Source organism: Syngnathus floridae, chromosome 12, assembly GCF_059516105.1.
Source record: "Syngnathus floridae isolate MCC-2025c chromosome 12, RoL_Sflo_1.0, whole genome shotgun sequence".
Lineage (NCBI taxonomy): Eukaryota > Metazoa > Chordata > Actinopteri > Syngnathiformes > Syngnathidae > Syngnathus > Syngnathus floridae.
In genome coordinates, this window is record NC_142424.1 from 7,017,639 (window position 1) to 7,044,459 (window position 26,821).

At 38.8% G+C, this 26,821-nt stretch overlaps 1 protein-coding gene and 1 long non-coding RNA gene across 3 annotated transcripts in view; one reads left to right on the plus strand and one right to left on the minus strand.

Moving 5' to 3' along the window:
* Window positions 1-26,821, plus strand: part of brinp1 (BMP/retinoic acid inducible neural specific 1) — a 119,988-nt gene that overhangs the window by 80,797 nt on the left and 12,370 nt on the right. For both annotated transcript variants that reach the window (XM_088391188.1, XM_088391190.1), the window contains 2 exons: window positions 1,382-1,551; window positions 15,310-15,415. In XM_088391188.1, coding sequence (XP_088247314.1) covers window positions 1,382-1,551; window positions 15,310-15,415 — 276 coding nt within the window. The remainder of the gene's footprint in view (window positions 1-1,381; window positions 1,552-15,309; window positions 15,416-26,821) is intronic.
* LOC148389881 (uncharacterized) lies at window positions 12,661-19,415 on the minus strand. The gene is made up of 3 exons (XR_015861559.1): window positions 19,024-19,415; window positions 18,192-18,251; window positions 12,661-15,408 (listed from the first exon to the last, which is right to left on the minus strand). It is a non-coding gene; the product is annotated as an uncharacterized LOC148389881 (long non-coding RNA).

Sequence of the window (26,821 nt, forward strand, 5' to 3'; positions counted from 1 at the left end):
GCAAATTGTGTGTGACCATGCTCATTTTTAGACAGTAGAAGAAAAACACTGAGGTCAAACCACCCAAATAAAACAAACAAAGCTTAACATATTACTCTGTGGGAATAAATCACTTTTTGGCCTTTTCTACTGTGCAGGATTGGTAGTTTTTGCCTCATCTGGGCTTCACAGCCATCCATTAGAGAAGCGGCATTTTCAGAATGCTTTGTTGCAGTTATAATTAACACGTGTGACTGTGTTTATTGCTAAATGTGTTATTTTGTGTAGGCAGTAATGCAGTTACAGGGGTGTTGTTATTATTGCTACTTTTGGCATTAAATTATCATGACTTCTGTTCAAAAATTCCGAGCGTAGTTCAAATGTGCCATTTGGTTATTCAGAATGCACATAAAATACACGAAACGAATGATAACATATGTGACCTTATTTCAACTGTCTTAAACTGCCTTCTCGTTAGAGGTAAGAAACCTAGCTTGTTAAATATTTGCCGGAGTTTCAGTGAGACAACAAGACTGCTCATTAGGGGCCTTTGGCTACATTCTGGTAGACAGCCTGCAATACTGACAAAGTAGCAACAGGCTGTAAGAACAAGGTCACATTCGTTATACTTCCTTTCATTGTGTGCAGTTTTTTTTCTTTATCAATGAGATGACAAATTGGTAACGTTTACGTGAGATGAAATTGCTTTTTCATAATGGCAGTGAGATTCACCTAACCTTGGATTAGTATAAAAAAAAAATGTGATTATTGTCCCGATTGTGCCAGCATAAACAGAAGCTTGTGGTGCGATGATAATGTCAAAACATCCGACTGTATATGGCGCACAAAATAGCTCGGCGTAACAAGCAAGTCCAAGACACTACATGCTCCTAGCGCCCAGTTCGTTTCAAGTGATTAGAACATCATAGGAACAGTACAGTCCTGTGTTCAGTTTACTTGCTATTTCTGTCCCTAGCACATGTATCTAAGACCTTCCTTTGTTTTCACAGAAGTAATTCCATCGCAACAGAGTCAATCGAGAGTCTTTTTGTGCCATTGTGTAGATCCCAACCGGGGATTGAAGCAGCAAACGTTTGGAGTTTTTTCCTGAAAAAGTGGGGCATCTGCTTTCTCCAGCTAAATGTTGCATTATTTATTTATTTATTTATTTATGGTTTACTTTTCATTTATTTTCTACTTTTTTTTTAAATAATAGATACACTCCAGCTCTATAGAGAATGGCTGGATGACTCTATTCCATGTTTTCTTTTTAATGCCAAAGCTCGCATGGCACGTCTACAAACTGGATACTGTACAAGAAATTAATTGGTGTCGCTTGAACCATGTCATGTAAAAAAATGCACATACTTGGTAATAACCGATGTTATATATTCCCTTGTAGGGGAGGAGGCGCTGACGATGTACCTGGCCAAAAACAAGCTGGACAGGAAGCTCGCCAACGCCACTCAAAATGTGGAAGCCCTTCACCAGCTGGCCTCCTCCTACTTCATCGACCGTGATGGCACAATGAGGAAGCTGCACGAGATCCAGATCTCAACCAATGCTATCAAGGTTGGCTGGTCATGAATAATCACTAAAGAATTTCGTCTACAATCTGTTGATTACAATAGTAGTCACCCGCAGGCACCTGGTAGCCTTTATGGTTCACATGAGTAACCAAAAAAATCTTACTTAGGAATGATACATTGTGATTTTTTTACAGCGATCATTCTTGACTTGGAGAAATATATAACTATTAAATATTACATATTGATATTTCCTACCTAATAAAATCATTGCTGACAATATTGAGAAATCATAAACAGCATCCGTCTCTTTACATACATCTAATTAGCATAAATAATTGATAACAATTCACAATAATTTGATTTATTTTTGTGTTTGGCATAGATCTTATTAGCATAAATAATAACAATTCACAATAATTTAAATACATTTATTTTTGTGTATGCCAAATTGATAGCTCTTCACATTAACAGTACCAAAGTAGTACTTCTCGGTTTGCTTGGTGACAGCTGAACTAGAGAATGCACTCAACAATCGATGCAGAACCATTGTAACCCAACGCTTAAAGCTCCATTACTGTCCTCAACACTTAATAACAACAAGAGCACACGCTCCATCTATTGTCTGCAATAATAACCTGATGATTAAATGACAGTTAGTGTCTAAGAATAGAATACAATCCATTTACTACAATGAAAGCTCTACGCGGAATGGATCACTAGTAACCGGTATTATCATCATCAATGCAGTTACTGGTGTTCTCGTGTTTCCATATGAAACGACTTGCATGATCACTCAATCTCAAGACAGGAGGAGAGCAAATAACACCTTGTAATTTATTACACCAGCCTGAACCATATCACGCTTCACATGCATCACGCATTTTTTACAGGTTGAAGCTCAGTGTGAGGAAAAGGCTATAATGCAATGCATGCGGCTGTATGTTGAATAAATAATACTGCCCAGGGCCCTCAGAACAACAGTCCGGCTCTCTCCAATGACCTTGCTGGCACGTACATTAGTTATTTATTCTTTATGTTTTGAAAAGCAATACCTTGAGTATTAGTTTCTCGTGTCACTGCAGTAGGATGAATTATTCTAGGAGGGTTGTGTCTCTTTGACCACAATCAGTCGTCAGATTTTTCTTCATTTTTACTTAATTCACCATGTACAAATTCATTTTTACTAAATGTGTCCAAGATATGACCGAAAACAATGATTAGTTTGAGGTAGGGAGAAATCGCTAGCAAACACATCGTTTTCTTTTTTTCAAGTGCAAACAATCAAGGGCCAGATGGAATCACATGACCCCATACAAGAGCTGAACAACAAGCTGTTTATTTCAAGCCCTGGCGCTTCAAATTATTTAAACTTATTTGGCTTTCTAAAATTTCACAATCCCGCAATTCTTAGATGAAATGAAAGTAGAAATAGACCGAGCCACAGAGAAAATGAAATGTCGCACTCCTTGCTACTTGTAATCGGCCTCTGCGAATGTAAATCACTTGGAATTTTTCAATCACCAACGCTGGGCTAAATGGGGTGCTGCTGAACAAAAAAAGTAAACATCGGCTTGAAAGCCCTTTTTCCTGTTCCAAATGGTAAAGGGTTCATAATGCTGGATAGCCTATTTCACTTCCAATAACAGATGGTGTTTGTGTATATAAAAATATATATACCGTATTTTCCAGATTATAAGGCACACCGGACTATAAGGCGCACCTTCAATGAATTTCAGACGCAACAAATTACTTTATAATCACAAAATAATGATCTGTAGTCTTTTTGATTCATGACTCATAGTCTTCAGCGGGCCACTTATGATTGATTTCATGACACAATGCTTCGGGCCAGTTTAAATTTAGGAATTTGGTTCATATATATATATAAGGCGCACCGGACTATAAGGCGCACTGTCGACTTTTGAGAAAATTTTATGTTTTTAGGTGCGCCTTATAGTCCGGAAAATACGGTACATATTTAAATTATGTTGGAAAAAGCTGATTTTATCATCATACAAGTGTTCAATAATTAAAGTTATGTTTTAGTTTGCTTGTTTGGAACTTATTTCCCGAGTAGCAGATTGTACTAGCCATGAAATTTGGCTGCTTCACAATTTTGTTTTTTTTCTCTATTTCTTCAAATTTAGGCACGATGTCCTAATTTTTCGTGCATCCAATTTTTAGGTGATAAGCCTGACTAAAACTGATTTCTGGGGATATATTTGGGATATATGTCTTACACTTCGTCATTTTAATTTCCCATTAGTTAAACCTCTGTACTACATGTTTTTCCCCTTGGCAATCTTCACTTTTGTACCCTGCGGACAAAGTTGCTAATGTGCTTGAATGTGACCTTGTCAACAAATCGAAGAGCACTTCACTACACCGGGGCTTGAGATTTCTTGTTTTTCACGGAAGAAGACTTTATTATGCCATTAGTCGCTTAGTCTGCGACCGCACTACGAGCTTCCTCCTCAACTCGTCATCCCAGCACTTCATTCACATCCTTATCTTTTTTGGGGGGCTGGTGAGTGACAAGAGGATTAAGGCGCAGTGGCAGATGAGAGTGCAGGTAGCGACGAGTCGAGCGTGGCCAAATTAAGCAAACCTGACAGTGGCTGCTGAGTCAGTTTCTGAGGGAAGGCAAGACCGCGAGCGGTGTCTAGGGAATGCTGGGATGCCTCTTAGACAAGACGTGGAGTGGACAGTGTGTTTGTCTGTCAAGTGTGACGGACATGCGGCATATGTCACGAGGTGAGGCTTGTCTGATTTGTTTTTTTTTAGGAACAATTGCCGGAGGGCCTAGAGCTGCGATTTAGTACACGGCACATGGAGATCCCACATATCATCACATCTGTTGCGACATAATGACTCATTTGCAACTCCTGCTGGATATCTCTCCCTCTTCTAATGCAGCAGTGATGCCGATTTGCTGCACAGATAGACAAAACACAGCTGTGCATAGATCACAGCAGCTCCTTATGGTGTGTTTTGTCTTCTGCTTTAATTCCAGAGAGAGCAAGAGTAGCGGGCATTGGACTGGTTGGCATGAGACACAGTTGAGATTGATTTTTATGAGAGGTTTCTTGTAGATTGGCAAATATTTTCAGCGTGTTCACCACCAGAGACAAAAGCTGAAGATACGCTGTGGAGTCTCGTTTCAAGCCAGTCGTTTTTAAATTGGGTTGGTTTTTAAGTTTGGCTGAGCCTTGTGTAGGAGGATATGGATAATAGATTATTCCCAAATTGATTTTGGTGTCATAAAAAAAACGAGCCCTTTCTTCCAAATTTTTTATTGCAAAACCCTTTAAGATGCATTTTGCCAGTTTGAATAGAGGCAAATTAAAAACCACAGCTTACCACCTGCAAATTTTTTAAAAGGTTACGTTCTTATGTTATCACTCCCGTTTTGTTTAAATAAAAGATCAAGGATGTAAAGGCATTGATATTAATAAATAGATAATCTGTAATTTATTTTATTCACTGAAATATGGATTACGACAAATCCTGTTTTAAAAGTAATAAGTAGTCAGTATCTGTATTCCAAGGTTCGATTTTTTTTTTTATTTTTTTTTTAAATGTGAGAGTTCATAAATTATGTTAACAAATGACCATGTGTGCACATTTTAAAGAGGTAGATTTATAGTCCTTGAATGTATTTTTGATGCTAATTTAAAAAAAGGCTTTGTTTTTTAACCTAGCACATAAGGATTTTTAGATATTTTCAAGTTTGACCTATAAAAACTTGAGAAAACAACCAACTTTTCAAAAATTGGCTGTATGAAAGGCTCACTTACAAACTGCACAATATAATACAATACAATCAATTCTAAAAAAGACACTTTGCAGCAGATGACGGTGAGCGAGCGCCTCATGAATATAAAACATGCATAGCCAACTGTATTATTGCAGACATAACATAAGCCAAATTCAATCTCACTTTATATGCCTTATAAAACCTCTTGACTATGAATAACGACGACAGAAATAGCTGTTTTCCGCTCACGTTGTAGATTGAAGCGAAAGTGATGCCAATGTGCAGGGGAAGCAAAGTCCAGCCCGCGGATCTATAAACACAGGGAACAAGGGCTTTGCTCCTCCAATATTGATTCAGTGTGGCTGTGAGAGCTGCTATGCAGTGCAAACTTACAATCAGGATGAAAAGCATGTGTCAATACGGCCGAAATGTTTGAGACGTTTCCTGTGGACACGGAAGCAAGTTGAAGCAAGTCGATTTTGCCCCACTGGGATGCACTATGCTCGCAAAGCAAAGCTATTCATATTATTTTGGTAAAACCCTTTTTGATCAAAAGTCCACTCTGTTGTATAACCATTTTGAATTACCATTACATTCTCACAGCAGCGGAAAAATATGCGGAATGGTCATCATAGGCCATTCCACCCACATTAACCTGTCAATATCAACCATCTACTTCCTTAATAAACTAGATTTGTAGCTATAATCTACCATAATTACATTTGTTCTTATAATGTTTATTAATGTGCATCCTCCCGATTCAAATAAATATAAATAAAAAAATAAAAATAAATAAATAAATGCACACAAATATTCCCTTGTAGTTCGAGCTTGTTGTTCTATAAATTGGACCAAACACAGAAGCTGATGTAAATTCATCAACTATTATTTCCATCTGATGTGGGAGACAGCAGATGCTCTCATTTGGAAATGAATGCATATTCCAAGCTGGTGACTGCACCATCCCCTTCAGCAAGATGGTCACTGATGGTTTGCCGCCAGCTTTGCTGTTGGCTGTCAGCCTAAGACTGCACAAGTGTGTCTGATGATGGATCCATGCGTCATCCAACCGAAGCATAGCATATTGACCAAGTTTGTCAGAAAATTGACATGTAACATATTGTTAGAGAAAAATCACTAGTTTACATTTGATCCTGTAGGGCAATGAGCTCCATCGATGCCGTAACAGTTCCTCGGGGTCGACTCATTCCGCTCAATCGGATACCGCCAGTGCAAAATATCAATTAATTGATTCATTTATTGTTGATTTTCCCCATGATCAATCAGTGGAAAGTAGTCAGATTGTCTCCATATGCCTTTTCCCCCTGTGTATCCTTTTGAAGAATCGTGCCATTATAAAATTGTTAACGAGGCAACGTTACGATGCAATATGAGAAAGCATGACGACAGCCAGCGGGACATAACAATCAGTCACATATTAGCAGACATCTGCACAGGTGCTTCCTCATTAATCTCTTTCTGTGGGAAAAAAAACACAAACAATATTTTTTGGGATTGTTATTGCGGCTGTGCTGTGCTTGCCGCAATTGTTTGACGACCGCCAAAGTCATTACAGGATATTAGAAAGTTGAGTGAAAATGTGCGAAGCGTTTATTAAGTGAAACCCTCTTGTGGCAAATCTCTAATCTTACCGGCCTCTGTGTATGCGTGCACGTGTGAACCTCATCCAATTGCTTGCCACTAAAAGTGTGAAGCGATAGCCGCATAAATCAAGGCTCTCTCGCTATCCTTCTCAGCATATCCGAGGAGGTTTTAACCGTCATCACACCATGAATCAAAATTTAAGACATATATGTACATCTCCACCCTCGCTGAGTTGTTTACTGCACTCTCCACAAAGCACATCACTTTAAACAAACATTCACAGCTTCTCCACTATATGTCCTCTACGACAAAAAAAAAAAAACTCCATTGGGGATGAGAAAAATGTGTTTTTTTTTCTCTCACCTGTTTCAGCTTGTGTTCACCATTGACAGCAAGGAGGAAGATTCCACAGAGACAAACACAGTAAATCAACAATGCACGAGGAAGCTAGCCTGAGGTTAGGAGATAATGAGATCATGCAGTATGGGCATTCTTTCAGATCGTGCAACTCCATTCATGTCTCCCAAGCTTTTACGTTGACAAGAATGGACTGAACTGTACAGTACAGCTTGCGTGCCTTATAGCAGCCAAAGCCTGCATTCATTAATATATGAACGTAGTGCTAGCACACTGACTCGTGCTTGAATGAATACTATGAACGATGTCCACCATGACATGTGGTAGCGTCTTGAACAAATACACAGCTTGCACAACAGACGTGGCTTCTGTAAAGCTGTGATGCTCACATTGAAGTTTAATGAGCCAATTTTGGAGTGAAAGCTTTTTTTAACGCTGACCCAAAAACAAAAGGCCTATCCCCAAATAGATGCCTGGTACACTGACTCAAGAAAGTTGCGTCATTAAATGCTCCTGGAAACTTAAAAAAAATAAATAAATCTGGCTAATGCTTGCACAATTTGTAAAGCTGCAAGCAGAGTTTGATTTTAGCATTTAAAAAAACTCTTATATTTGACCTCTGTTCTGATGGAGGTTGTTCCCTTCAATAAATGAAAGCCATACCGCTAATGATGTACTTATTTCTCTCCCGTCAATGAAAAAAGTAACAGATAAGCACACTAAACTGACCCACCATGTTTGATATCTGTCGAGGTAAAAAAGATTTCAGTACGATGAAATGAAAAATAATGAGCAAGTAAAAGCTGCTAAAGATCTCAACACTGACCTAAATCAAACACCTCACCTCAAATAAATGCCTGCTACTTGAATCAATAATTCTTTTCACTTACACTAAGAATAGAATTTATTTTTTAAATAAAAGGTGAAATCCGTAAACCTGAAAGCATATTTTGGGAAATAATTTCTAAGAATGATAGACAGTTTTTACTATGTGCAGATGAGTAAATGAACACAAAGGACCATGATATGAGGATTACTGTTCTTCCATCTCCACGAGAATAAAAAGGCAATTGTCAGTCCAAAGCCAATCGATAAGCCGAAGAAAAAGCCACTTCCAGAAAATATGTACAGAAAAACAATAAAAAACACCTCCAAAGAAAATCACTGAAAGAACATGCAAAAAATACCAAACAAAAAACAGGCTTTATCTGTGCAGCCATGAAGGAAATGAAAACCCCCTTCCCACTGTGACCAATATCATTTTTCGCTAAAATAAATGACGTCAAGTTGTTTGTATTTGGGTGGTTGCGCCGCCCAGGACTCCAGTCGTGTGGACCAACATTTAGTGACAACATTAAGACACCCAGCCGAGTATTTTAATGAAAAGCAAAGACCACTCTTTCCATTCGTAAGTGTCTTCCTGTGCAGGTTGTGCAGGCTCCCACTCACTGGTGCCGAGAAGACACATGGCAAAACCGTGTGAATGTGTGTCGTTAATGCATTTGGGCGTGAGGTTTGCACATGGCTGCCAGGCAGTGTTTTGACTGCATCGCTCACAAGGTCACCTATGCGCGCAGCTACCACGGATTGATTTACATCAGTGCTCAATATGCATTTTTCCTCCCTTAATGCTCCTGCTGTGTGTGGGCGATGGTGAAGGAGCAGGAACCACGAGAGCATGCGTGTGCCTGGAACAGATGCTTTTAGCAATTAGTAAAGAAAAATGTGACTGTCTAGAAAATGGGATTATGGTACGTAGGGAGAAACAGTGGATAGCTGTAAGTCTACACACCCCTGTTAAATGCCAGATAATTGTGAAATAAAATGACAGAGTACAAAAAATTCTAAAAATAAACACCAAACAAAATTTCTTGTATTCCAAAAATATTGAAATACGACTCAAGCAGATGATTTTAAATTCTCAAATTCATTTAGTTGACTTTAAATTGAGTTTGATTATGGATCAAATTCTAAACTCAAATTATTTTTTTCATTTTCAGTGACCTTCAACTCACATTGGATTTTATTTATATAAACTTAATAAATTTATATATATATATAATCTTGAATATATATAAAAAAAAGTCTAGGCAATTCCAGATAATATATTTCCTCCACTAAATTGGTGAGGAAATCATTCTGACACAATGTCTATTGTCAAAATTAAATCGAATTCATCAGAAAGACTCCCAGGTAAAAAATAGTGGCTTGATTCACCCATAAGTGTCTGAGAGATCAACTTTTGACAAATGTCCTCCGAGATCTTCAACACCACCATGTGCAAAAAATTAGCTTGGAGCACGTCTCTTCATTTCTACATTGGCCAGAAATAGCAAGTCATTAGGAGAGAATGGCAAGTGATGGGCAGATTAGGAGGCCTCGGTAGAGGCCGTGTGAAATCCACCAAAGTCCCACCAGACCATTGGCATTTAATTCTTTATGACTTGAAGCTGAAATATTAAAACAATTAAAAACACGGCTGAGATGAGAAATCAAAGGAGCTATGCCAACAAGGAGCCCTATATCCAGTGGGAGGAATAATTATGTAATCCCCTGCTGACAAAGAAACGAACAGTCTGTAATTTGTATTTGCTTCTATTTATTTATTTTTTATTGGGTTGAAGTCTGGTGACACGCTGAAGTAACCGTGTACCAGTCTGGAATAATCTTCATTTCATTTTAATTACTTTCTTAAAATATTATTTTCTGAACCTCTGCTTTATTCACAATGACTGCTTGAGGTCAATCCAGCTGCTTTTGTTTCTGTGCACTGAATGAGCAACACTAATGGTGAAGGTATTTCGTTTTAGCCAAAGCCTTCTAAGGGCAGCAAAATATGACATAGAAAGTTTGATGATCCCTTAGCGTTATTTCGCTACTTCAAATGGAGCATTTTTGTTGTTGCTTGCAGCTTTAATTACAAGCGCTGACAAGGATGTAATTTAACAGCAACCATTTTTTGAACATTCACATTTCTCTATGTTGTTCCTCATAATGTGTTATTGTATTCCGAAATCCTACAGCATGCAGTCTAACAATTTGTACATTGACAAGAAATAGAAAATAACTTACTAATTAGGCGCAAGGGTTGCGATCTTTCACTTCAATTATGGAGTATCATTTGCGCCGCTCCATGACACTGTGCGCCGCAGCGTCCGATTGTCAAAACAATGCGGCGTTGCCGCCGAGAGCCGAAATTGTGCGAATCCTCTTTTTGTTGTGATTTGACGTGAGCCGTGCGTTTACCCCGCCGAATGTGCCCAGTTCACTTTTTACTGTCAAGCTGCTGAGGCCCTAATGAGATTTATAATTGGTATCTAATTAAAAGTGTGCGCGCAGGAAAGGTCGAGCGTATGAGTGAATAGGCCGATGTATGCAGAGGGAGAGGGGGAACATATTGAAAAGCGTTGGCATCAGTTTGTTGGTACGAGTTGTGTGCTCATTAAAGTAGGTCAAAGTAGGCCAAGGCTAATCAAATAGTGACACTTACTCACTTTTTTAGTTCAGAATAAGTTATATGTGTGCCATCAAAAAAATAAATTTAGTAGTCGCTCACACAGTGGCTATCGAAGATGAATTTTTAAAGTACAGATGACGATGGGCAATTTTTCATGTTGAGTCAAGGTCTGCACAAAATAAACTGACATTCTAGTTTTACAGGGTCATTAGAGCGCATCTTCTCCAGGGCTTGAGACTTTTGCACAGTGCTGGAATTAATTTAGCATTCGTCATTATTTGTCGAGCTGGGAATACGAGGCGCTATTTATCTTGCCACTTCACTGCAGAGGAAACTTTGGATCTCCTGTGCATCGTTTTATTTACAGCGTGAAGATCACTTTCATGACGACAGATGACAATTATCGAGGCTGTTCCAGAACTCTGCGTTCTGTCTAACGGTGGGCTTTGATATAGCCGGGCAGGGGGGTGGGTGGGTGGTGGTGGCCCGGTGGGATTCCACTGTTGTGTTCCGCTTAATAATCCAAATCCTCCGCTGTCCCCCCCCAAGGCCCACTTCAGTCGTTTGATTGCTCCTTGTATTTTTATTACTTTAGACTCCACATTTTCATAATCTGCTGGTGTGTGCTCAGAGAGGAAGTGAGGCGCATACGCTCTCCTAAAAGTCCCGCAGATTATCAGGGCCGCACTTTAATCCATAAAGCTGTGTATGACCGTGCTCATGTTTATGCACATGTATTAGCGTTGCATGCGTGTGGGTGACAATGAATGTAAACATGTTTCTGCCAACTGGTGGAAGCAGGCGACAAGGGACAAATACCGTAATTTCCGGACTATAAGCCGCACCAGACTATAAGCCGCACCAGCTAAAATTCAGGGATATTTTAGTTTTTTTCTTACATAAACTGCACCGGACTATAAGCCGCACGTGCACATGAGTTTTTTTACAAAGAAAGACAGTACACAGAAAGCCGTAAAAATCCATAAATACGCCGCGCCGCCATTTAAGCCTCAGGGTTCAAAGTAACCTTCTGAATAAAATGCATTAAAAGTTCACATTAATTACAACTTGTTTTTGGTAAGCAAAATGTCAGAAGAATTGAATTTAAATCCTGATTGATTGGGTTTTAATACAATGGAGATGGTCCAAACAGCGCCACTGCTTTGTGTAATTTCTGAGTCACATGGCAGAGTAAGAGAAAGGGTTTAGAGCCCTTTGACGCAGGTCACCTAGTGTGCATTCCTACTAAATCTCATAATAGTCACAAGCAACACAGGCAGAATAAGCAGCAGCCATAGTAGTGTTTCAAAATAGTATTTTTGTTGTTGTTTTTTTCTTCAAGATACCGCACAACAGTGGTCCACAGCCTTTTTATGAGTGCATAAAAGTGATCAAGTCATCACAAAAATCACGAAAAAAAATCTTATATAAGCCGCACCTGACTATAAGCCGCAGGGTTCAAAATTTTGGAAAAAAGTCGCGGCTTATAGTCCGGAAATTACGGTAAATATACGCATTGCCACGCGATATTACTTTTTAAAGGACACAAGTAATTGTAAAATTAACCTCCCGGAATAATCTACAAAATAGCAGAGTCATAACATGCACTGTTGGTGTCACAAATATCATAACCAAGAGGAAACTTGCTGTAATGAAGTGTCATATCGCTTGGTGTAACAAAGAGGAAAGTTGCTGGTAGATGATGTCATATCGTGAAGCTCAGATGTGACCAAGACAAGTATCGTATCAGAGAGGAAAGATGTAAATATGTCGTATGGTATCGTTCAGTGATAAAATGAGCAAAGGAGAAAGATGATGTCATATAATGTGGTACCGTGAAATATGCGTGATGTCCATCCATCCATTTTCTGAACCGCTTCATACTGAAGATAAAAGGTTCCGGAGTGTCATGTTTCATCGTGCAGGGATGTGTGACAAAGACAAAAAAAAACCCAATCATAAATCTGTTGTATGAAAAAGATTTTATTTGAGAGTGTTGTGTCAAAGAAACACAGTGGGCCAATACAAAGATCGGATTTCTTATATATATTTGTTATATAGTATATCGATATACATATTGTGATACTGTGACAAAAGACAAATAACCATTTAGAATAGGTTGTTGTCTTGAACTGATCTCCTGCCAAATACAAATAACAGGAAAGTTGCAGTAATGCCATTCTGTATAATAAAGCAATGATACTACAGACAAATATCGTAGCAAAGATGAGATGGCGTTTTGTGAAACAATGGTTGGATCAAGACAAAATTTGCTACAGAAGATGAAGCTTGCAGTCATTCATTGTCATAAAGTGTTGAATGACGAATGTCCTTTTTGAATGTTATGCTGACAAAGACTACTTTCATACCGAAGACAAAAAAGTTTCAGTGATTTCGCATCTCATCATGAATCACACAGAGCAATCAATCATCATATTGAATTTTACAAGACTGACACTGTTTGTTTTTCTCCTTTATTAGTGGACAAATAAGGATAGGAGACGCTTGTAATACAGCGACAGACCTTACGTAAAAATGCAATTTCACCAACCATTTGTTGCTTGTTAGCTTTAATGGCCTAGTTTGTGTCACATTACCCTTTGCGGGATGTAAACATCAAGGTTTTTATTGAAACGAAATACAGGCCACTGACCCCTTTTCCTCCTTGATCGTTGAATGCTGACCCTCCTGTTGTAGACTGGCTGAAATAATTGGAAACATTTTTATTAAATGTTACTCTACATTTGATTGAATTTGTAGGTTTGATAATGAAATTAACGCTGGATAGTTGGTTTGATGGCACAAGGCAACAATAGACAGGTGTTGAATTTCCGCGGCGTTTTTAAAATGCTGCCAATTGAGCTTCCTGAGACGAGCCATCCATCCCTTTTACTACAATGTGTTCAGGCATCCCAGTACCAGCAAACGTAATTAAATATTACAACGCTATCCTTTTACAACAGTGTGTCTTACGATCGTCAGATGCCAAAATACAAGCTTTATGTTTCTCCTAATCAGATTTTTTTTTTTTGCACATTTTTTTTTCTTGCCTGCCTTAACGACCTAAATCGGCGGCTAAGAACCACGTCTGTCTAATTTCTTGCATGTCAGCACACCATCTGGTGCACGATCGACATGAAAGAATAAGAAAAGTCCAACGTGATCAACTTCTTTCAAACTTTTCCCTGTGATTACAGTGAAACATCTGCTTTTTGTTGAATTGAATTCACTCTCCAGAGTGCAGTGAATTTGCACTTTTATTTCAAATTACATATATTTTACCTTCAAACCTTTGAAAGGTACTATTTGAGACTACTTAATAGTCCTCCACTTTGTATTCCCTCCCTTAAGTTTTTAAGGACAACCTTTTCCAAGGCGGATGTGAAAGTCGTATATTACAAGGAGCCTCTTCACGTCGGAAGCGCTCCATTATTTCTTCTTGACGGCATTTCTGGGTCAGGACATTGTTATATGTCTTGGTGTGGCTGTTTGGCATTGACTCTGGCTTTTTATTCGAGAATAATGTCCATTGATGCCCCCCATAAAAGTGTTTTAAGCCCATCCTTAGTGACGAGTTAGGGCCCTTCGCCAGCACTTTAATGTCAAACAATGTGTTCATCTTTCTCAAATCTCTCTGGAACGGCCCTTAAATGTACGCTGTAAGATTTAATGATGGTCATTGTTTCTCAGTCTTCCCAAAGACTTTCTTGAACATGTGCTTGGGAAAGCCATTAAACATAGATGGATTTGCCACCCCACCCAAAAAAAATAATAATTCCCATACACTCCCTCTCGACGCTTACACAACAAAAACTTTCATTTTAGTGTATTGATAGTAATTTGTTCCAAATTGTTACCCCGATAAAACTTTTACGACTGTCGAGGAATATTTATGAAGGGCACCGGTTGTGTCGAAGCACGTGCCCGAGCGGGTTCGACTCCCAGCTACTGTGCCAAACAAATCATGAGAGTCACTCACTGTGGCAACACCTGATGGGACAATTCATTACACAGCCGACTGCTGCATTGCTGAAATTTAATAAGGTACTCCTGTCTCATACAAACAAATTGCAGGGTCAGCAATTTTAAAGACACATTCCTAACATTAACAAATTAACTTAAATAAAAAGTTCCTGTAACAAAGCCCATTCATTTACATTTTGTTTTTGTTCTGTAATATTATGTACAATTTTTAACATTGTCACTAGAGCATATCGAACATAACAATCCAGTAAGACAATCTTCATTTGTTTTGCTGTAAATCGAGTCAGTGTTTCGATTTTAAATGAGACTCCCAAAGGAGTGAAAAAATGAAGAGGACAGAGCAGGAATGCAGATTTTATTTGCATTATTTAATCGTTTAGCCAGAATGCATTAAGCAGCCAGGACAGAGAAGCACTGCTTTCTTGCATCCCAATGGATTTTCTATTTTCTATTTGTTTTTTGTTAGCGTTCCATTTTTCCTTTGCTCTAAAAAGCACCGAAATATAAATAAAATGGTTACACTCAGTCAACCACGAGACTATGAACCTCTCCAAAACATTGTGTAGCACGTCATAAAACTACTTGGACAAAATGATACGCATCAATGCAAAACATTTTTCGATCTTATTGTCTCATGACAGGTGACAGAGACACGCACAGGCCCGCTAGGATGCAGCAGCTACGACAATCTGGACTCGGTCAGCTCCGTCCTGCTGCAGAGCCCCGAGAGCAAGCTTCATCTGCAAGGTAAACAACAAGCCCCGTCTGTATGAACTGTCGGGGATGCCGTCTAACACTGTCACGCCTGGGCAAACTCCATTTTGTCTTTCAAAATGGAGCACAGTGCTGCATTGAAGCTTTCACCGACGGTTGACTTGATTACTGTATTCCACTGCTAAATTGTGATTCAACTCCAGTATCCCCCGCTACATCACTGAATATCTACTTCTCTACCAAAGTATAAAAGTGTCAAAGAAACCTTTTTCGGGAGGAAATATCCCCGGAACAATTGTGCTATTTCTTTCAAAATTAATCTAGCGGTTTTCGTCTTTGAAGATCTCAAATAATATCGTAAGTAATTACGGGGTCAGACAAATGCAATTGAAGTCAACGATGGAGTGCCACGTAATCTGCGGTCAAGTATTTGAACAGCATGATTGCTTCTTTTGATTTTGCCGAGTTTACCGAGATGATTACGAGCAGCTAGAAATTCTCAAAAGGTACATTTTTGTCATTGTGGCGCCCATGACCACCCCCTCTCATTGCCACACAGAAATCATTATTCGTACTCTTAAAAATCAGAGAACTAAGTGGATTTGTGAAAGGAACGATTTGTCATCCCGCACTCAATAGCATCCAAAAGCCTTGCTCTCAAGTATGAGCCTCCTTTTGTAGGCATTCTTTACCCAGATGTTATTGACAGACTTGATGGTACCTGTATTTCAAATAAATCGTTACATTGTTCAATTGACGCAATTCATGTGGCGCCATTTGAAAATGCGTCATGGCAGAGTGAAGCGAAAAAAACATGAAGTAGGAAATAGTCCGTATCTGAAAGAGGCCTGAAAGTGGTAGATTTGGGTGATATAAGAAATGAGAACAATTTATATCTAAACTCTTCCTAATGAAGTTGTTGAGATTCAAACTAATTCACATCAAAAAGTTTTTTTTCTAAAGGAGTGAAATTTTGCTTGAGGCCTCCTTCATTAGAAGTGGATGGTTGACTTTATCAACAAGCTTGGCACGATGGCACTTTGTACAGCTCATAAAGAGAGGCCCATTCCCAGCGGAGCACTTTGAAGGTATGCGCTGCTGAAATAATGACATCCACTTATTTAATTCGCCCATTTTGTCATGAGCGCTCGTGCTCGTGTCGCAATTAGTCTTCTTTTATCCCGACTATATATATTGTTTGCGTGTGCATCCCTCAGCAAATTCTTCTCTTGGGAACATAAAATCTGTAGAGCTTTTCATTTTCTCAGTTCACTTGACTCAAGTTTGATTTAGCCCAAACTAAACACATGTTGATCCGATTAAGGCTTTTGGACAGTATTTTTTTTTTTAAACCTTGTCTTTCGACCTGGGTGTTATTATTTTGACCTTACTAGGAGGTCACTGACAATATTCTTGGCCTCTTTGCACCGACCTTTTGTTGGATGGATTTGTTTCATAAGAGCTCTGTGATCTATGATGTGGTGATTCAATCCATAAAGTTAGACAGACTCTTTATTTTGTATTCTTCCCAGAACACAACAATAGATTGGATTCCAACAGGAAGAGAATGAAAATCTGTTAAGACGAAACATAAATGCTTCAACCCAGGTTTACTTTCAGGTTGTGATCAGAGTTCCTCTGCCAGTGCTCTCGTGGTGTGTTATGTTTGGTCAAGTGGAAATTACTAAAACATGCTTTACGTTGGGAAGAATTCTATAATAAAAAAAATGGCAACGATATTATTTTTACAAAAAAATGTGATCACATGTAGTCATCTTAACCATAACCCTTTTATTGAATAAAATGATTAAGGTAATTAAAAAAAAGTTTTAGGCAACGGATCAAAAATCCCTTTTCTACTTAATTAACGTAAAAATGCAGCGATACAAAATTCACTTTTGTGATGATTCTTACAACAATACAAGCAATAAATGATGAGCATAGTACTTTTTTTTCTTAATTTTGAAGGCCTAGGTGAAAAAACTGATGTTATGTCATGACTGATTCTCGTCCAAGAAGTATGAGGCCACTCCATGAAACAAAGTGCCGGAATAAATTTCCACATTGCCTCCCATTATGTCAGAAGGGCTTGGATAAAAATACCAAAAGTGTGCTCGCGCATAATTAACACTTTGATAAGAAAGGTTACAAGCCTCTTCTTGGATATCGCTCTCAGTACAATTCGGAAAAGAGTTTGATTAATCTTACTGAAACTGACAGATGCTTTATTTCTTTGGCTTAGAAGAAAAAAAAAGTGGAAGCTTTGACCATCTGGACAAACTTTTGAACCCCTTAGAGCGATTTTTATTTTATTTTTTTTTCTTCTTTGAGGAAAAATGAGTCTCTGGTCTTTATAGTTAATGCGCCCCCTTTAGAAAAGCTCTCAAAGGCATCTTCTTTTTTTGACATCATAAAGAAAGCAAAGTATCCCAAAGAAAAAATATGACACTGGGCTGCTCACAAGAAATAATAGTTTGAATGCAAAAGTAGTCAAGCGCCATTTAGACAAAAAAATCAAGCCACATGCACCTACAAGCAGGCTACGAGATCATGGCATCTTTGAAGGTTCATTTGTAATATGGTGGACCATTATAGGAATAAATAATATTTTAGGAATAAATAAATAAAATCATTGGAGTCAATTTTTGAGCACAGCAAGTTATTATTCAGCATACGTTCTGAGTAAATCTAATCTTTTTGTATCATGACATTACGTTCAGAGGAGCAACGGTAGACCCAAAGGTTAGCCGTCTTGAGGTCATAGCCTCATGGACTGTGGAACATTTGAGACAAAAAACAAGAATTTTACCTCCTCATTAACACCATTGGGATGCCCCTTAAGTGAGCACTTTAACCTCCAACTGCTGGACTAAGGTGGAGAGCAGAACAGTTTGTGTTAGTGTCATATTGATCATTATGAACATATTTTGTACATGGAGAAAGTTTTAAATTGAATTAGTTTCAGAAACCAGCGGGTGGAATCGGTAAAAGACACGATACATATAAAGACCAAATTGAAATATGAAGATAAAGGTTGGCAATAACCTATGCTATCATAAATGACATTTTAATTTCATTTTCCCTGATTATGTTTTGAGGATTTGGCCATGAAAGACACACACTACACTTTCACGTCATTGATAGGAACACACACTCATCTTTTCGTTTAGCAGAAAACGTGTGTGTAAAAATAAAGGATGTGAAAGGATGTTAATACTTTGAAAAGGGATAAAAGGTAAGCGTCGTCTATAATGATATCTTGAAATCTTCGCATTAGTTTATGTAAAGATACATTTTCAGTGCTTTTCAATGGGCTAGGAACCCATGTCATGTTTTTGTGTAGCTTTGCCATTTTAATCTAATTTAAGGAACAGAAATGACAACTGTAATTTTTTTTTCAAGCGGATGTCGGCTGGCAAAGCCGACATTCATTCAATGGAGCAAAATGGCCTGACTGGAAGTCACAATATGTACTATGCCACCGTTCTAACCCAACATTCAAGCCGCATACAAGGTTAGGTGCAAGATGACAATCAAACATAGCCAAGAAAATGACTTTTTAGTCCACCCCGGAGACATTTCAGACGAACATACTACACAAAGCATTGGAATATTCAAAAGGAAATGTGTTTTTCTCTCACCCTGGTGGTCTCTGTGGTCTTTTAGAAACAGGCTCGGCTGCGAGTCACTGATAACACAATGCGGATATGACACTCCCTGGATGTGCCTCCTGCCTGCACTTAGATATAGATGAGAATATGCTCTTGGACTTGAACATAAATGGCGCCGTCTATCAAAGCCAACACACTGTCCTCGTACATGCCTCTGCAGATTTAAAATAGCTGTCATATTCAACCAACAGCCGCTTTTTTTTTTTCTCAACAAATCATCCAAATTAAAGATGACGCTGCAAGTGTGTCTTTTTTGTTCTCACAATACATTTCACGCAGCTTTGATCACTCAAGCCCAAGATTTTTATTGATGTCAACTTAATGTGGCCGCTAAAAAGTTTATTTCATATTCGGGCTTGTTCGACATTCAGTAACGACTACGCAGACGGTCATAAGAGCATGTTATCACGCGGAAACTACTTTGAAAACATATTGCTGCTTCTTGATAGGTCATGAGAATGACTTATCAGCTTTCCAAGGCTCTGAATACTCAACATAAAGAAAAACACTTAACTAAGTATTTAGTTCTATTCATATATTTTAAAAAGAAAAAAATGCACCAACAAAACCGTAACATTATTTTCGGAGATATTTGTAAATTATTTAACATTACTAAATTTGCAAGAAGAGAAAAATATTTTTTTGCATTTTAGCTTTAATGCAAATAAGTTGGTTGTAACCACCAAGAAAAAAAAATCTGAAAAATTCTTTAAAATTACAATGATTCTCAATCTGCCGATCTCAAACTCCCCATTATCTTGTTTCGTGATTGAAGTTCTTAATTGGACCATAGTGGCTTTAAATAAGGTGTCTTCACTTCCATTTGATTTCCTGATTAAAAATGTTTTCCAGTGAAGTAATCTAAAAAAAAATAATTGTTTGTAAATTAAAAGAATCACTGTATTTTCAGGACTATAAGTCGCTCCGGAGTACATCGCACCTGCCATAAAATGTATAATAAAGAAGAAAAAGACACATATAAGTCGCACTGGAGTATAAGTTGCATTTTTGGGGGACATTTATTTGATAAAATCCAACACCAAGAACAGACATGTCATCTTGAAAGGCAATTTAAAATCAAATATGAATAATTGTTAGGCATGCTAACGTTACATAAACACAAACAATGAACTGTGAACGTCCCTGACGTAACATATTAAGAGTTATTCAAATAACTATAGCATAAATAACATGCTAACAAGTTTACCAAACCATCCGTGTCACTCCAATGTATCCAATGACATCTTCATCCTGTGTGTCACTTTTGAACAACTTCACTAACTCCAGAGGAAGAAGATGCCGCTTTTCCTCTTCTACGTGGCTTACATCAGACTCATCGGCAGTTGCAGTTCCAATTATTCCACAGGCCTAGAGCGCCCGCTTGCGGTTTAGTGTAAAATTTACATGTGAAATGATATAATAATGTGTTCATAATTTCTCACATAAGTCGCTCCTGAGTATAAGTCGGACCCCTGGCCAAACTATGAAAAAAATAGTGACTTATAGTCTGGAAAATACGGTAGATTGTAATTTATAATTTGGAAAATATATACCGTACATATAAAACATGAGATTGAAACCCGACAAGAACAATTCATCACTCTAACTGCTTATCGCAAGTGCTTTTCTAAAACCAAAACAAAATAAAAGAATGACCTACCACCAGGAACAGGTTACATCACATTGTGACACAAGAGTGAGCTAGCGCTTACACACAAATGACAGCCCGCATTTGGCAAGAGTGAGCCAGGAGGAGGAGATTTATGGCCGTGCCAGCCCGAATGGAAACTTACCCTTGATTGACCACTTCCAATTGAGGGCTGACCCGCAGGTCAGTCGGAGAAGATTTCATCAGGTAGTGGAGGGGCTTTTGCCGTGTTTGAGTAGAAATCGGGTGCAGTCATCCATCTTGTAAATGATCCCGTTCTTATCAGTTCTCCGGGCAAAGGGTCGCATGTTTTAATAAAGGAAATCAATACGGTGGTTCGGTTACATGGAGCTCTCTATGAGATGCTTCAATACCTCTCAAGATTTACTGTATATGATCATTTGTGGAAGAAATCCTCAGCAATTGGTTCCATGAAATGAAAAATTCCAAGAGAAAACAAGTTGCTAATTATTTTCCACCACAAGTAAGCCTACAAATCAATTTGTCAACACGTCCGTTGTAAAAAAAAATGAATTTTTATGTTTGTGTTTGCAGCATTCTTCCTCAGGAAAAAAAAAAAAAAAGGAGGGACGGCGATGGAGCGACAGTGCAATGAGTATCTAATTCATCACGCCGCTCACGACTAGCCTACAGGGCCACTTTAATTTATTTTCACTTCACCACTTTGAAAACTGTTGGCTCAGGCTATTGGAACATATTCATAAATCTTTCGCGATAGGCTCATGGGTCTTCCGAGATAGACTCTTGAGAAAATGCAGAGAAGAGCCTGGTGAGAGAAAGCACGTGTCGAGGAAGACAAACTACTCTGCTTTTGTTGTGCTTCTAATTTATGACGGCTTTATTGACAGTGATTGGCTTGCTGTCGGATAATGGCTTTTTTTTACCTTACTCATGCCCCTTTGATTTTCTTCAATTACTTTTTCAACTCAGGACAGTACGAGGGACTAGTGGCTAGCACGTCTGCTTCACAGTCGAGAGGACCCGAGTTTGAATTTGGAACAGACTCTCTTGTATGGAGGGAGCATTTTTACAGCTGCATTGAAGATTTTCTGCATCGCTCAATTGTGACGAAATATTACCGTATTGCATTTCTATGTGATGTTAAATGGTAAATGAGATTTCTTTCTCTCCAACACAGCAAAAGGTTTTTGTACAATTAAAATCCTAACCACTTAACTACACTTGCAAATTCTATCTGAGCTTCAATTGAGTCATTTTACCTTTTAGATCGCTGGAGGAATTTAAATTCCACTCCAACTGATATTGAGAACGCTTCTCAAGGGTCAATCTGGAGTCAGGAGAAACAAACAAAGCGCATATTAATGTGCCACACAAAATTACTATCGCAATCCCAGTTGAAGGGAAGCAATAGACATTTTGACACTAGTTGAACTTGAGATCAAGTGAAATATTTCGCCTCTTAAAATATTATGAAAAATATTCCACCAAGGCTGGGTACCAGATTGTACTTACTGATTGAATTATTCCTAATTAAAATCTTGACAGAAATGTCTGAACCCTCAATTACAAACAATATACCCTATTTACCATATTATGTATATTCCACAGTCTTCTGTTTTGCCAACTTCAGCAGACAGCAGACAACACAAAACTGAAGCGAGTAAATTCCTTTGCAAGTTGCCCGCTGTCGTAGTAGAACTAGTTTTGATTTGACATAACAGATGTGACAGAATATTTTCTTGCAGCATTTTTTTTTGCCCCTATGATCATCAGGCCTGGCAGAATGCCTAAATGAGCAAATCAACTTCTTTATTAATTGTCATTTGTACATCACAGTTGGTTATTTGGCTTAAAACATCTCAATGTGTAAAATGATTTGTGCACTGGAGAGCATTTAAAGTTAAGTTCCCCCAATAAATGTCCACAGTCAGTATAAGCGTTTGATCTGCCAGCGTAATCGTGATACTTGGAGAGCGGACGTATCTTTTTAGAAGCGTAGCGGAAACGTCAAAGCTTGTCATCGGACAAGAGCCCACCCCTCCATTTCTACAGGGTACTTGTATAACGTGTGATTTCTGCAAGACCTTTGACGAGTGAGTGTGCATGTTCGTGTGTGCTGACACGGATGTGCGCTAAAGCCGCTACAGCTGTTCAGGGACACTTGGCAAGGAACTGCTCAAACGATGAACATGTTGCAGGCCATCAATATACCGTAACCAGTTCCTTTATTGTTTGTATTAATTTCTATTATGTTTGTAATAAAATAGTTTAGTGTAGAAGTTACTACCAGAACTACGGTTTTGCCGTAATTACATTTTTACCACATTGCTACTTTAGTCTCGCTGAAATTCTTATGCTGCATTATTCCTTTAAGTTATAATGACTTTTTCTCATTTGTTTTCGTATTCCTCTAAATTTACTGTAATTTCAGGTCATTTGAACCTAAAAACAACTAGAGGCAGATATACCAAGCACTTGACACTGTGCTGCCAAAATGCACGTTAGTCACATTAAATAGAAACAAGAAATTAATTTCAGCACGTGGTCCAGTAATTTCAGCAGTAATCACTCAATTTATGCCCTTTTCTGTTTATTAATTTGAAACTTCCTCCTCATGATATTGCTACCCCCCCACACAATCCCAATTGTAATTTTGTTAAATTGCCCATTTATTTCTGGGTAATGCGTAACACTGACATTATCTTTGTAATGCAGTCTGAACATGCCTTTTATGGCTCACTGTTGTTGTTCCTTTGGAGAAAAATGACAAAGACTTCTATTACCATCTGAGATGGTGCACGTAGGATAAAAGACGAGAGGCGGCCTCACTATTTCACATTTACTGCGTGCTTGTGTCTCGTATGTTGGCTGTGCGGACAGCTCATCAAGTACCACGGACAGCTCTGCCCTCCTTCAATCTCACAATTGCTTTAATAAGCAATCTGGGCTAACTATGTTGGAGTATGCAAGCTTGGTGTGTGTGGGAAAGAGCATATTTTACTTTTTTAATTAATAGAAGCTATAACGTCATCTCCTCATCGATGTTTGTCCACTTGAAATGATTGTACTGAAAATGAAGGCTTGGAATATTTTCAAAACTGTCCAGTGCAATTCTTAGTCTCTCAGGTTAAGATCGTCGGGGTTGGACGTTCCTCGTTTGACAACACAGGCCACTTGCTGAAAACATTTATGATAATCTTCAATAATCTACTCAGCATACCTAAATGCTGAAACTCTGAAAGTTTCTCAAAAGTGCTATTTTGAGCTCCGGTGCTGCTCGGAGAGAGTCTTACGGAATAGAAATGAAAAGTGGATAAATAGCAGCTTTGGCTGCACAGATGTGTGCAAAATGAGCCGACACAGCAAATCTTCCAATGATATGCCCCACCCCCCTCTGGTTTAAAGCTTCCACTGGCAGACCAGAGTGCCTGCTTGCCAACCTAGAAAAATGCAAGAAGCAGTAATCCACATCCGAGGTCTTTGGGTGTGATAATGATAACCCCCAATCTTCATTATATGCTCCCCCCACCACCCTCTTCACCTTCCCATTCAAGTAAATGCACTTTATTGCGTCAGTGGATTAAGCAATGATTATTTAGCAAAATTGCGGGCCGCACAATGGTCAATTAATCTGTAATGAAACGCTGATTTATGAGGCGAAGCGTGGCATTGCAATAAGCAGGCGACCGCTTTGCAGTTACAAGCGCTGACCCCCCCCTCCCCTCCCTCACATTTTCCCTCCCCCTCACCCCTATCTATCAACATTTGAAAATAGTGCACGCCACAAGGAGACAGAATGGAAAGGCAAAGTCACAATGGAGTTCATGGTCGTCATCATTCAGTGAATAGAATTAAGCCTTTATTGACTTCAACGCTATTTACAATGGGGCCTCTAAGGTCAAAATTTTCCTCTTGCAAATAATAGAAAATAAAGCTGAGCGGAACGCTTGCACTCGCTTTTATATACAAATCCCATAAAAACTTTGACATCATACTACACCCACATTTGATGGCATAGGCAAAAATGCTTTGCAATACTGCACCACCCTTCGATTTAGAATAGTTCTCAACCTTTTTTGAGCCGAGGCACATATTAGTCACAAACTGAAAAACGATGCCTTGTCGGCAAAAGAATGTTTTGGCATTATGACGTGTAGCATCTATTGGAAATATTCGTTATGAGCATTTTAGGTACACTGTGTCGACATTATGTGAGGGTGAGTGTGGGCAAAGTTTTTAGAGTTATACAAGAGTATTCTGTTGTTGTTGTTGTTGTTGTTTTTTACAGCGCAATGACATTGAAGGTGATTTAGATCGTGACAAATGTATAAGCCTTAGCGACGGTCTGTGTCACGCTGGAGCAACAAGAGCTGCCGAGAGATTTTCTCAGAAAGGGGGCGTGAGGACAAGACATCGCATTTCCAGTAACTGAGTCGATGCACAGTGATCGAGTGTAGTAGGGGGAGAGCGCGAGAGGTGAAGAAAAAGGAGTGAGTGATGGAGTGAACCAAAGGCCACGTGGAGGTGCGCGGCGGGAGCAAAAGTGAGCGTAATGAAGTCAGACAGAAGTGCAAAGAGGAGAGACAAAGTCGGCGAGCAAAAAAGAGTGGACAGCAGCTGAAGTGACGCAGGTTGACGTGAGGCTCGGCGCTCGTGAAGTATGGTCAGAGGAAGGAGAAGGGTAGGCACTCTGTGTTATTGTGCGGTGGGCCCCGCTGGCACCCGACTCCGCCAACGAGCGGCGTTGATCCGTGAACTTGCCATCTGGATTGTCCCACAAATCACATTAAAGTTTCAAGTCCAGGAATACATCAAGCTAAATGAATATTGGATCTGGGGGCCACAGACAGGCCTGATGGAGAGAGAAAAAGGCCCGTGCAATTTGAGTCTTTTGTGGTCACACCATGAGTTATCCATCCACTTTGCTATTTCCAGAACCCGACCTTCCCCCTCACCCCACCCCATCGGGCTGACGGGCAACAATCATTGTGCGGTTAAGGGAAGCGGCTTTTACTGTATAAAAAAACAAACTGGAGAAATTAGAGTACAATCTGGTAAATCTTGCTCCTATTTTGGCGATAGTTATTTTTGTCTATAGGGAATAATTAAAATAGAGTTAAAGTGTTGCTGTTCTAACATCTTTATTAAATATTCTCATAATAAAGGGGACGTGTTATTGTTAACCTTTTAGGGATAGGCTGGAGTTCACCGGCAACTCTAATGAACTTCTATAAATAAAAACACTTAGCCAATTATGCTGGCCCCCATTTAACTCACTGCTGACTGGCTATAGTTGGTATTTTAGTGTTCCAAGCAGGTTTCAGGAAATTAAATGTTCATCTCAGCATGCACAATATGCGGCGTATGCTTAATATTGTTGAATTTGAACATTCTAATTAACTTTTAGCCATCCCAGTTTTTGCATTAACATTTTTTTTAGCGAGTGAAAATAAGTAGCTCTAATTGAAGTGTGCACACAACGGAGACATTGTTTGACAGTTTATCGGCAAATTATTCAAGTGTATTAAAGCCTTTGCTCTCCCCATTCATTACATTGATTCATCATGAATTGATTACATTTTTCACCTTTCGGTGAAAATAATGCATGAGTGGAAAATTGAGGAGGGAAAAAAAAACATTCATCAGTGCGATGTTATGTTGTGGTTCCTGCGTGCATATTTTCTGCTGAGGCGACATTTGTGCTCAAGTAAAACCGATTAAATAAAAAAATATTGCTTTCCCAATGTTCCATACAAAAAGGGCAAGAAAAAAACCTATTTAGTTTTTTTTCCAGTCCACTGGGTTGTAGAGCCGGGGATTTATTTTCAGGCACTGGATTGAAGAAAAAGGCTTTACTGCCACACAGCCTTCATTTCTGTGAGATCTCCTCTGAGACATCAATTGGCCCAGAGTCCAGAAATGTTGAGAGATGGTTAGATGGGTCGAAATGGACTTCTGTTTCCATTTGTTCGCCTTTAGTTTATATACCAAACTAAAAAGACACTTATGGATCAACACCGGCACAATATGAACGGGGCTCAAGTGCAGTGATATTTTATTACAGTGCTGTAGCATAGCAGTACGTCCATATATTCCATTAGGTAAAGATAATATTGCAATACTTTTTTTGGAAGAAAG